This window comes from Amia ocellicauda, chromosome 3, assembly GCF_036373705.1.
Source record: "Amia ocellicauda isolate fAmiCal2 chromosome 3, fAmiCal2.hap1, whole genome shotgun sequence".
NCBI lineage: Eukaryota > Metazoa > Chordata > Actinopteri > Amiiformes > Amiidae > Amia > Amia ocellicauda.
Window position 1 is genome coordinate 49,140,043 of NC_089852.1, and position 13,416 is coordinate 49,153,458.

Below are 13,416 nucleotides of genomic sequence, written 5' to 3' on the forward strand. Positions count from 1 at the left end.
TGCCCTGGCAATGTACCCACCTTCCCACCTGTTCCACTAGTCCTGTAGACATCAATCCTGGAATGGTGTGTCTCCCCGGGTGCTTGCTGGCAAAAGGCAGGCGCTGTGGCAGCACTGTGAAGTCCATTTTCCTCCACACAGCAGAATCAGCTCAGGGTGCCTCGCAAAAGTCAAGTTCGATATCCACGTGTAATTTGCATGTGAGTACAGGGGAAGCATAGGCACCCAGCAACTGAGTAACCCTCTACTGGCCAAAAAGTGTATCACTCTCTGTTCCTGTCATAGCATGCCTTCCAGTTCTTGTGATGCTCAAACAGTGCTGCACAATTTATGAATTGGCCTGTATACTACATATAATTACACAAATAAATAGAATAATGAAAAAAAATACACAGTTTCTTATCCAAGATGTTGCATTACACTGTAATACACTTATCTTTTACGATATGTGCACCAGATCGTTTTTCTATTTTAATTTTATTCTAATCAATGTAACATTATAAATCAGACCGTATTATCATAGCATGCTGGCACTTCTCAGATTATGAAGGCCCTCATTATTTTAGCAGCGATATATTGTAAATGAATATTATTTTGAAATGAGTACTGCTTTAAAAAAACTTAAACTATTATCTACTAATACTCTAAGTTGCCCTGTAAATAAAGTAAATACTTCACTAAACTCATAAACAAGAAATATAAATAGCTTATTGTGTCACGATACTCTGAAACAGACATGTCTCTAAGGCCTTCGTTTATACTAAATGATGAAAGCTGCGTTCTTACTGTGACCAGTAACCCCAGCACATGAATAAATCATGATACTGTGGATCATTGTTTTAAAAGATAATGAGACTAATCAAATTTTTCTTCTCATCTCTCTGCAGCTGTACAAAGAAATAGAAATTTGCCCCAAAACCAAAAACCTCATTCAGTTTGACCGAGATGAGTCCTCTACCATTGGTTATGGTAAGCTTCATTTTGGAATTTCCTGCTAAAGTAAGCGGGTGGCACACCAGCAGACACAGAAATGAAATTGTTTACGTGTGGCTTAACCTTGGGAGATCAAACCTTATATGTGGGGGTTCTGTTTATATTTTTATAAAGTATAGAACGAATTATGGTGCTGACAGAGGGAGAAACTGAATACAAAAGTCTTGGGAAAGCAATTACTCTGAGTGCCTGTGTGAGGTGTGTTATCGTGCCGATGTCAGCGAGGTATTCATGGCACCAAACGCTAATCACACGATTCAAACTCTTTATTTTCTAAAAGTAGGATTTATTTTCTTCCAGGTTTCTCTGTCTCAGTACTGGAGGAGGAGGGGGTGCAACGGCTATACATCACCGATATAAAGGAGTGCGGTTTAGCTTGTGCTAAAGGTATGTTATGGCTACTGCAACCAATTTGAGTTTCAAGCATACATAATTCATTTTTCTTTGTGGCTAGATATTTGCTATAGACGTCAACAGTGTGTTCTGCACATTTTCCACCACATGGGAAACGCATTTTGTCTCATTGTGGTTTACAATAAGTGTTTTTAAACCCAAACAATCATTTCATATTATGTCTGTGGGCTGAAGGGGAACATGGAATTGGGTAGAAATTAACATAAATAAAGAAAAAGAACACATAAATGCATCAGCAATATTTCAAATGTGATTAAATTTAAATTGTTGGGCCTTTTCACAAGATTTATTTTGTGTTTTTATGAAATATTGTATTAATGAATGTTGGATGCACATTGTTTAAAAAGTAAGATTTTTACTGTAAAAATAAAACTCACTATAAACCTATGGATGATTACAGGAATGTTAGAAAGAATGTTACTTTTGCTCTTTACAGTTTTAAGATTAAGTTTGTTACTGTGAATGCTGAGGCCACAGCTGACTTTCGATATACAACATTTTGCTGAAACTGTCAGTTTCTTGCTCTTAACGATGGAAAGTCTCTCATGTGGCTGACATTTCACATGGCTTAGACACTGCCTTTCCTCTGGGCCTCAAATGATACTCTGCATACAGGAAGGCTGCGTAATAAGAGACGAGAACATAAATAAGAAACCGTTCATTTGCATCCATTGAGTCCTTGCAACGTAGATTGAGACTTACTTTACTCCTTAGATACAGTGTGATTGCTGTAGAGGAGAGAACCTCTTTTCAGACCATATATTTGCGTTTCCTTGAATGAAAATAGACAATAACAAAACAAATGTTCTGCTTCTAGTAGTAAAGACATGATATATTTGACACAATCAGTACCAGTGTTGTTCACAGGCCCAGAAAGGGACGCCTCAACCACAGCAATTGCAAGCCACGTGGAATTTATCTTATTTGTTCGGTAACCATTTCTAGGTACAGTTTGAAGATGTCATGTATTGTTTAGGTCTAAAACCAGGAGATGAAATTCTGCAGCTGAACGGCAAAGATTCGAACAGTCTGAATTTCACCGATATGAAGGCGGCCTTCTCTCAGCCGTCGCTGTCCCTGACCTTCAGTACTGTCCCTGCTGTGGAGACGCAGCAGGCCTGTGTCCGGCCGCCGCGCCGCTCAGACGGAGACGAGGAGCAGCACACGGACATATTTTCTCAAAGCCAAGGTGAGCTGAAGCACTGACTGTGATGCGATGCAGAGCGTATACAGCCCATGGTCCTTTGGCCCCTGGGTTTTAAGTAATTGACAGCTCAAAGGCTGCAGTGCTGAAAAGGAAGGAGCCGTAGTGGATGAATGCTGCCTACAGAATCCAATTTAACTTTGATTTATCCAGAATGCATTCCTCGCAAATTATAATCTGAGCTTTACATCAAGTGCTGGTCTACAGCTACACTATTTTGAAGGCTTGAATTACGTATAAATATTTACGGAAAATAAAAGGCAGCTAACAAAACTAAAATTCAGTTATTTCCAGTAGAACATATTTAGTTTTTTTTACTGTGGTTTGTATCAGTTTGACTTCAAGCTATACATTGTAATAAAGATACCTACATACCTAAAATGGTTATTTACGTTTTGCATTAATGATGCATCTCTTATGTGTTTCCCCTTTGCCTTAAACAATTCCCCAGACCATTTGAAATGTTTGAGCTTTTTGAGTTTTTCTTCTTTCCCTTCTGTCATTCTTTTCTAGAAGATATCCTTGATGATGGGTCTGCCATCTGTCTGGAGAGTCCTGGAGATAACCTTGAAGATGAAACGGATACTGCTAATGAAGCTGGAGACTGCAGGAAGGTAAGGACTGGCTTCAATCTGTGATGCACATGGGCACTGACAAGGAGCTCCTCCATTTTCACAGCTTCCAATGGGAACTTATCATTACGAATGAAATAAGAAAAGCATGAACATTTCAGACAAATGTGAGTGGACTGTATGAATTAATGAAGCTCATTTGATTGTCTATCACAGTTAGAGATTTACATATACTGTTATGTAATGTAAATATATGTATCTAAACCAGATCCAACATGTTTTATTGAAAAGAATACAAAGATTGTATTCATATTTTTAAATTTAAATTTCAGATCTGTAAATTGTGGTTTGCATTGTGGTCTAGATTGGGTTACCTTAAACAGACATTAAGACATTGAAGTGTTAGAACAGAACAGAGTGCACTGAATTTCCAGAAGGAAAGAATGCATGTACATGATGAATAGGTAAAGGTTATGGAAAAGATTGTAAATCACCCCCCCTGCCCCCTCCACAACAAATTGAGAGTAAAAGCCTTGCCAGCATAAAGAGGTGACTCTTAACACTGATAATCTTTTCATTAGTGCTGCAGAAAAGCATGTTCTTTGCTGTAATACAGGAATTCATCTCAGTGGTTTCGGATCTTTGCAATAGCAGAGTGGGGAGTGCCTGCATATTTTATCTTAAATATACAAAGTACAGTATGGAAATTTGCCAGAGACTGCCATATTTAATGTGCTTCCCCTGTTGCTTTGGAAGGAAAGCCATGGCCTTCTATTTTTAAGGCATTTGCCTAGCTCCATGAGCAATGACAACAGATGTGAGAAGCTAGTTGACTGCTTGTCATCAACCCCCCTGTGGGATTCTGGGATTGTTTATATGGCTACACAAGCTCCAGATAGAGCCAGAAACAGAAGGAGTCAGCTCAGTGACAGCCCCGCGTAGGGAAAAGGGAGACACAAGTGGGTTAATAGGAGCTGTTCAGATGGCAATGAAATGGGAGGAAAGTCCATGGTTACATCTCATTGTGAAAAGATGAGGAAGCTTACCTGTGCCAATGAGAAGTAATGAGGAAGTCTGGATATGTGGGATTACCTGTTATAAGTTCTGTGTTTTATTACCCCTTTGTGACGGCTCTGAATGTAATACGTACGTTTTGTAAGAATACAACTAATGTTGTGATAGGAAACCTCTTAACTAAATGCACTAGATACAGCATTGAGGGATGCATTTTACATTTACATGAACATTGAAATTCATACAAAATCGTTATTTATCCTTCGTTACCAGTCTTCTTCCGTGTCCTTATCTCTCTTCTTGGCAGTGTCCTGTTAAAAAAAAAAAAAAAAATCTAATAATTAACTTGCCTTTATGGTCTGTATTCCAAAACGCCATCTGTGGAAAGCCAAGATCCCATTCTGTGACATAATTTAGTACTTGGTAGCAAGGGTTTCTCTTAACTGAATTCTTAAATGAAAGTATTTTCACTTGGCGTGGTGTTTGGGTGTCTTTATCAGATGCCAAAATATATAATGCAGCAGGAACAGTAAAAAAAAAATATATATACACCTAAACCCGAAGCCTCTCCCTACCTGAAGATAGCCAATATAAATACCCATCATTTCCAAATATTATTATTATTGCTAACGATACAATGTTAAACTAGATCATGAATATTTATACAAGCTTTGCATTAGATTACTCAATAATAAACTTTAAAATATGACCTGGCTACTCAGTAGCAAATAAAGAACATTTGAGGCCCTATATTATTCCCTATGTTTGCCTTTGTCTTGAGCGCACCCCTGTGTTTCATTAAAAAAAAAAAAGCAGGTTAACCACACGCCCCCTCTAACCACACACTAAACACCGTCTCACAGATGCTGGTTACGCCATAAGCAGCTAAAACCCCTGAACACACAGTAAGTAATGTGATTGTTTCTGAATCTTCCCATTTATGTCAATTTAATATAAGTTCTTTTAAAAATAAGATGCAAAGGAATGTATTTTTATTATAAAACCATGAGAGTTCATTGTGTATGTGAACCAGAGAGCCCTCCTCACACGCACACACACACACTTCTCCTCACTATTCAATCTAACACAAGGTGATGAGGTGTTTAAACTAGTAAATACATTCACATATTTAAAGTGGCTTTTCCTTTTCCTTTCTATAGGGTTAACAGATTTGAAATGTATATATATTTATATATTGCATCACAAAAATGGAAGATCATTATACCGTTACTTTCTTTTTTCTTTCAAGTTCAGTAACGGAGGACGCTCTTCTCCGAGGGCGCTTCAATCCCTTTCGCAGCCGCATCTAGCAAAACAATTTTCTGCATGTTGAATTCAAGCAATACATAATATAGATCACAGCGAATAGGATGCTTTTGTATTCACGAAAATAATTACATTGAAAGATTGTGCGGCATCTCTTCTCTCTTTTGTTGCCACAGCCTTTGAGGGGTTTGGTAATTGACTGAGGCACTTGCCTGATATGCTTGTGGTACTCGGCAATATCAAACAAATGTCATTCAGTACATGTTGCAAATGCAAAGGTCTAAGAGATCTATATTAATGAGATCTTATGTAAAGGGAATCTAAAAGAAATAAACAGTAATTTAATTCCTCTCCAAGGAACCAGTCTTTCTTTTGTGTTCCAAAATAAAAACATTTTGTGCCGGCGTCTGCGTTTCACACTGGAAGGAACAAAGGCTGTGTTAATAAAAGCCTGTTTGGTAAGAGTTCAAGGTACACAAAAGTATGTAAAATGATGTATAATATATTTTTTATAAGTATGCAATGGACACAGACATCATCCAAGGCCATGGTGAGGATAAACTCTTTCCAAAGTGCTTAATAAGCAACTCAAAATCAAATCATTTGCCTAGTGAACTCCTTCTGGTAAATAGACTGGGAAGCTGTCATGTCGCAGCCCGTCGTCTGAGTGACAGCAGGGACTTTGCAGTTTAACTGACTCATGCTTAATATTTGTCAGAGGATATTCAGCTTTTCTGCACTGTATCACACTGATACTAAATTGAACCACCAGGAGGTGTATGAGCTGTTGAGAAAAGCCAAGTTTTGCAAGGGAATATTCAATTAATTCTGGGAACCAAACGAGTCAAGTGATTTTCCTCAGTAGTGCTCTGCCATTAAATAGAAATAATTACAATACATTATACTTTACATGGTAAACCACTTAATATGTGTGGTCCACATATAACAGATTGTAGGCTTTCACAAAGAGGGGAAAAAAGATTTTATTTAAGGGTTTAAACACTTAGAAGACCACAACAATTTTTTGCAATGTTACTAGAAAAAAAATAAAACCAACAACTACTAAATGACAAGTTTGTGTATTTGTCTTGACTTATGTAAGCCATTTTTGATTCAAATTAGGTGACATGTACATTTAGCATTCAGACAATATCTCACTCTTTTTGAAATGACTAAAAATAAATCCTTACTTCTAGTATTATTAATATGTATAATATTGCATGTGTCTAATGCACACAACTCCTCTGGGAACTGTGTCAGATTCACTAATACAGCTCAAATGCAGCTCTCTGCTTTGCTATCAAAATGTTTTAAATATTTATTATGTAATGCATTTCTAGTTCGCATTTTAGCTACAATTGCATCTGACATTTGATTGTGTTGGGTAATGAGAGAAATGTATTTTGAAAAATCCTATCTATAATTCTGGTTAGGGATTTAGAGCTTTACAATGCCACAAATAATAATAATAATAATAATAATAATAATAATAATAATAATAATAATAATAATAATAATAATAAAATGAAGGCCTAAGACTCTTAAGTTCTCAGCATCATTGTACTGCCTTGAGGATTTTTTCTTCTTTATTTCTGCTACATAGGGAGAAAAGATCAGCTGTATACAATCCTACCCATCAAAATAATGTCAGAATCCATATATTCTTTTTTTACTTTAGTATATCTTAGAAACCATATGAATGTACTGTTGTGACTCGGCTGAAAGTGTTGCTACGTGTAACCCTCATTTTGAACCCAAGTATCCAAAACCCAGCATCCCCCAGGTTTTTGCAGTTTTGTATTGCATGCAAAAATCAAGATGCTTCAGTCCAGACCAATCTTGCCATTGTAAACTTAATTTTATATCTTTGTGGGCCTAAACATTACAGTGACACGCAAAGTGGAAGCTTTAGAAAGACAGCCAGTTCTCCTTTCATCTTTTAAGCGTCCCAGGGAACGCTGAAAACAAAGAGGCATTTAATCTTTCTGCAGGATTAGCTTGTCCCCACAGATGTAAAGTAGCTAAGTTGCCTCTCAGGAGACAGTGCTGACAAGCAAAAGAGACTCCCACCAAGACGTGGAAATTACATCCCGTCAGCAAAAATGTAAATAAATAAATAAAAAAACCTACACAAACACAAGAAAAAGGTTGGGTGGTCATACGTGTCTTTTTATCCCATCACAGTGGTTCATATTTGACCCAGATTTGTTGGAAAGGCCTGACAAATGTGAACCCTTCACTGCATAGACGTTTCTCTCACAGTAGGATTTGTTATTAATACTTTAAGTAAGAAAGCATTTTAGATTTAAGCAGCTGCCGATGTCCTTTTTTTTTCTCTCTCTCTTTCTGCCACATTTTTCTCTCTCTTTGTTTTGGTCAACTTAATGCTGGCACATGAACATGACAGTTTTTGTCTCGCACATTGAACAAGATATCAGTTTGTTTGTTTCCTTCCAGTTGTTAACGTCCATATGTCTGAATATCTGTGTTAGCAAGAAGGCTGAGGATGGAGGCTGAAGCACATTATTCCTTAGTTATTTGTAAACTAGACAGAAGTCAGAATACTATACTTGGGAGGTGGACTCAGTTTGTATGTCTTATGGGTGTCTTGGATTTGTGACCAGCAACCTAAAATAAGTAGGTAGAATGGAGCAGTCGAAGACTCCTAATGGGCTGAGATGTGAGCAGGAAAGTCTATTTGAACACTAGCTGCTTCCACCAACTTAAAGGAAATCTGTCATCAAGTACTACATGTGGAGCTTGCAGTGGCTGGGTGGGTTGATATTTAGTCTGGATAAAGAACAGCCCTCTTTGCTGCTTTCCAATCCAAACAATAATTAAGACAGAGATTGGCCTGTCTGCGTTGCTTCCAGAATGTCTTTTAACAAGATCATTAATTTACTATCATGTGTTTGTCTGTACAAAAAGTATGAAAACTATATCTGGTTTTAAGTTAAAAAAAAAAAAAAAAAATGAGGAAGCTGACTAGACAAGACAACGCTAGTGTTTCGTACCAGAGTATTTGAAAAAGGTAGTTGCCGTTCAGTTGAGATGGTTGTATAATTTCTAAAATATGGATGCCATACTAGATAGAACAGCAGATTGCAGGTTAGATTTAAGGTACATTGAAATCAGGGTTGGGGTCAATTCCCAATTCCCATTCCAATTCTTTTTGCCATTGACATAACAGACTCTACTGGAATATGGGGTTGAATAGAAAGAGGAATGATGGATGGGATTGGATTGGACAAACTGGAATCGACCACAGGCCTGATGGAAATAACTATAGTCTGAGTGGAAGTAGAAGATGAGGGGAAGCTTTTTAAAATGTGTTCGTCTTCATGAACACATGGGAGACATTTTATTCTCCAGAGCAGGATGCTTTCACTTTTCCTGTCTCCCTTTCGAGATAGAGGCTCAAGCCATTTCCTCTGATAAGCTCCAGCCATTTTAAAGCATCCATCAGGGTGGTTTACGAAGACATTTTTTTTTAAATATGTCGAACCATATAAGAGGGAACATGCATCATTCTTCAGTCCGAAACTGAAGGAACTGAAGGGCTGTCATTGGAGGCTTCCTTGTATTTTGTGTGGGTATACTTGTTCAGGAGCAAAACAGATGAGTTGTTTCAATTCTTTTCCTTCCTCTCTCTTGGCAAAGGCCTAAAGTCTTATATAAACTGTAACTTGGTTAGTGATATCTTAAAATGGATGCACCCTTGCTGAATTGAATGACTTTTTATGGCTATATGAAATGACTTCTAAGGAATTCCTGATGTATACTGTAGGTGTTGGGCTGCACGTTTTAACTTGCCCTCTCCACCCTCACAAGGCACTCTGTGCATCTCTAAATGGATTGACTTTTTCCCGGAGTCTTGGGGAAGGTACAGTTTCTCTTTGTTTTAAATGTTAAAGGATATACTAACCAATAAACAAATGAATGACAGGGCTAAATTGCAGGCATAGCATTGTGTTGGCACAATTCATCTTCCCATTTCTGTAACGTATTTTGTGGGGTTTTCTTCTTGGTTTTTGGGTCCTTTTTCTTTCACTCCACAGGAATGCTTGCACTGGATGTTGAATTGGCTAGCTTATACCTTACAGTTTAATGTTCCCTTCACAGCAGAAATTTGTGCAAATGAGCTGAAGGTTTGATCATAGCAAAAGCTGTTTTGTGGCTAATGTGTTTCTGTTGCTGATCAAAGCTAACCATATCAGATTCGATTTGCAATGCTTATTTCTTAAAATTATTTTAAATCTTCCCATGTGTTGTTTTCAGAACAAAACGAATGTTGCGGTCTTGTTTCTGTGGTTGTCTTTTCCCCCTCCTTTTTGTAGGCTTAATATACATTGATGAAGGGTAGTGCCAAGTGTTTCTTAGTCAGTTTAGTGGCACTTGTCACTTTCATTTCCTAAAGCCCAATTATGAGTCCTGCTGCGGATTCTCTCGGGGAAAGAGCTTACTGGCCTCTGCTTTACTTTGTAGGATTTATCCGAAACAACAGTTCTGAAGAGTCTACTGCTTTATTAGCACTCTAGTGCAGAGGATTTGAAAAACCGATTAAAGCAGAGAAAGAAGTTTTCTTTTTAAATCAAGGATCACTCTATGGAAGGCTTGAAGGACTATGTTTTTAGGCAAATACAGTACTTTTTTATTTCTCTCATCAGGCCTGCAGTCTGCAGGGCTCCAATTTGAGCATTTCCAGTTACTTTCCCATGTGTGTTTCTCTGTAAATTTGTGCTTGACTTTTGTTTTGTGCCTATTGCCAGCAAAAGCTGAGACAATGTTATGCTCCGTTTTTTCTGCCATAATGTGCTCGGCAAGTTTCCTGTCTGACATTCTCAACACTTGTCCCACTGGGAGTCATGTAGAGGTCCGGCTGGTGGTGCCTTTTATACCTGAACCACTTTCACACAGGCACTGTGGTATATCACAGAGTGCTGCTGTTGGACGCAGTTTTCCTTTACCTTTCACATGGACATGGACTTCTGTGTGGACTGCATGGACTTCTGCTTCGGGATCCCAAAGCATTTGTGCCTGCTCTGCTCTATGCTTGCTGTTGTCACCTGTGTATTTCAAGACATTGGAATAAACCTCTGTACACTTCCATAGAGAAGTATGTTATGCAAGAACATTTCGATTTCACATTGTGTGCTGAGGAAGATGCATCTCTTTTACTCTGTCATCATTTAAACCCCCGGATCCTGTAAAAAGCTCTTTTACTTATTCTGCTCATGTCTTTCTCATCCGCAGCCTGCAGCCTCAGCCTCCCACATATATTTATATGCTGCTGTAGATTGTGCCCAGCCAATCGTCTGCAGCACAGCCCTTGAGAAGAGCGAGTGACATGACAGTGTTGGCTTTAGCTGCCGCCCCCCCTTTCCTGCTCCTTTCATGTTCCCTTCGCAGTCTTGTGGACCTGATTATTCCTTGTGTGGAGAGAAGTGGAGTTTTCTGTTGCCAGTCGAGAAGTGGTTGTGCCTTAGCCAGCCGCGTTTCAGGGAAAGAAGCGAAAGAAGGAAAGGGGGGCCCATAAAAAACAAAACAAAACAGAAAAACTTGGCTGCTCTCACACTCTGACCACTGCAGCGAGAGAACTCTGCTGAGGGGCAGGGAAAAGGCCAGCCCCCCCTTGGCTGGAGGGTGTGATGAAATGCAGTAGGAGCAGCGCTGGTTCACACCTAAGTTGATCGGGACTGCTAATCCGTTGATGCTGCGTTCCACTCCTTGATCATGTCTGTTCTCCGAAAAAGCAAGCAAAGAGCAGGTTCTCAGAATGGGAAGCGGTCCTCTGAGTCTATATATGAGATGCTTCACCTGGTGAGCTTTCCTTTTTTTTCCCCACTTCTCTCTCTCTCTCTGTGTCTGTAACTTTTCTCCCATGGAAGGCAGTGATACCAATGTGCTAATATAATTCGCATGTGACAGAGGATGCTAGAATAAAGTCTATTTTTGCCGCAGTGCATCAGGGACATATAACACCTATATGTTGTTTGTCAGACTTGTGAGTGAGGCGTGTTTGGATAACTACAGCATGCTTTGATTTTGAGGTCTTAAGATGTCTTTTTATCCTGGTGACAGAGATCAGTGGGTCTTCAGGGCTCCAGCTGTTGTTCGGCAGCTGTCCTTGTATCTTGCCTTCACCTTTAGATTAGCTTTTTTGTTCATGTTCTTTTTGTTTTTCTGCTGTCATAAAAGCTGTCAGGTATTGATAAAGAGGCCTAGGGAAATTCACAAGGGATTTCATGAGAAGTGACGGGGCTGGATTCAGTTGGACAGGAGCCAGTCGTTATGTAACCAGGGTTTAATTACTTTATCAAAACAATGGATAACACTTTGACAATAGCCGAGTGCCTCCCAGCCACTGGTCGTTTAGTAATTTCAAGGTTGAATTTGAGAGTCTCTAAAAATAGGGATACTTATTTACGCATTCTTTCCCACAATCAGATATACTTACGTTGTTTCAATTCTGTGTAGCCAGCTTCAACGGAAAGATCATTTGTCAAAGCAAGTGGCGTTGTTATTCCACTTTTCTGGCTAACTTGTGTGTGAACAGACATATTACAGATTCAGCTAACATGTTTTTGATTTTAAGATCTTGTTACTTTTGTCTTTGCACCAGCAGTGCTTCATTGGGATTATTCCAAACATAAGGGTGGTTGTACAGCAAACAAACACACAATAAGATGTGGGAGTTCATAGGAAAAAAATAAAAAATAAAAAAATAAAATAAAAACAAGCACAATTCGAAGCACTGCTAGAATGGCTCAATGTGAAGGACAAATATTTTTCGTATTTATTTTATAAACCTTTTACGGTTCAGGTTTGTCTTTTTTGTGGTCAGTTTTGTTTTGTTGTACTTTGTTGTTGTAATTCTGCCAAAAGTGCAATATCACAGTCAATGTTTTGTGGGTCTGTAAAGCACTGTGCAACTGAAAACAAACACATTTGCTGTAAACATTACCTGGTTTTAAATGTTATTTTATGATTTAAGTAAAAAAACAAATCAAAATAAACAACAAACACACATTTTGTTTCACTGGAGGTTTTTAAAATCTGTTAGAAAAAACCTGTTTACTGTTCAAGCCTCATATTTCACTTGCTATCAGATATTTTGGTTTGGCACAGCGTATTATGTTTCGCCCTTCAGATATTTGTTTCACTTTATCTGATAATAGTCAAATGCAGTTTTACCCCCTTTTCTGCAGGTAGTACACCATTAAAGACCATCTTTTTTTCTCACCCAATATCAAAACTTTGTATATATATATATATATATATATATATATATATATATATATAGTGTGCTGTATCAGCAGAAGTAAAAAAAAAAAAAAAAACAGCTGCGTCACAAATTCAATTCCCACACCTGCTTCTCCATTTGCATTTTCAAAAATCACAAATGTTTTAAAACAATAATAATAATTGTTATTATGTGAAACACTGCTGGCATGTTTACCATCAGGACAATAGCTTACATAAGAAGTGTGAGTGAAAACAGTAGCCTCATGAATCGCATATCTGGTTATAAGGAACAATCACAACTTTGTGGCTGCGAGGGTTACATCACCGCGGATTTGCTATAATTACCTGCAACAAACTAAAAACTAAACAATACAAGAAGGACACATTATGGTATGTGATTCCATTGTTTTAAATCATACCAATTATCATGTTTATTCCTCTTATATCAGGAAATATGAAAAAGGTGAAAATGGCACACTTTATTGCTCCAGATACTGTTATTCCTAACCATAATGCACGTTGCCATGGCATCTTCTTCACAGGAACCAAATGAAGTGTCTTGATCACAATCTTAAGCAGAAACAAATTAATGTTAAAGTTTTTATGGTTGATCCTGATTACTTTAGCATAAACCAAATGAGGCAAAAAATCATTCCACTCACTGAAGTACAGCTGAAATGATTGATGTATTAATTTATTTTACAATTT

General features: G+C 38.0%; 1 protein-coding gene across 5 annotated transcripts in view; it reads left to right on the plus strand.

Annotated features, from left to right (window-relative positions):
• tiam1a (TIAM Rac1 associated GEF 1a) overlaps window positions 1-13,416 on the plus strand; it is a 79,024-nt gene that overhangs the window by 49,771 nt on the left and 15,837 nt on the right. For 4 of the 5 annotated variants that reach the window (XM_066699836.1, XM_066699837.1, XM_066699838.1 and 1 more), the window contains 4 exons: window positions 888-969; window positions 1,294-1,380; window positions 2,384-2,596; window positions 3,125-3,225. In XM_066699836.1, coding sequence (XP_066555933.1) covers window positions 888-969; window positions 1,294-1,380; window positions 2,384-2,596; window positions 3,125-3,225 — 483 coding nt within the window. The remainder of the gene's footprint in view (window positions 1-887; window positions 970-1,293; window positions 1,381-2,383; window positions 2,597-3,124; window positions 3,226-13,416) is intronic. The other variant, XM_066699840.1, reaches the window with a different exon arrangement.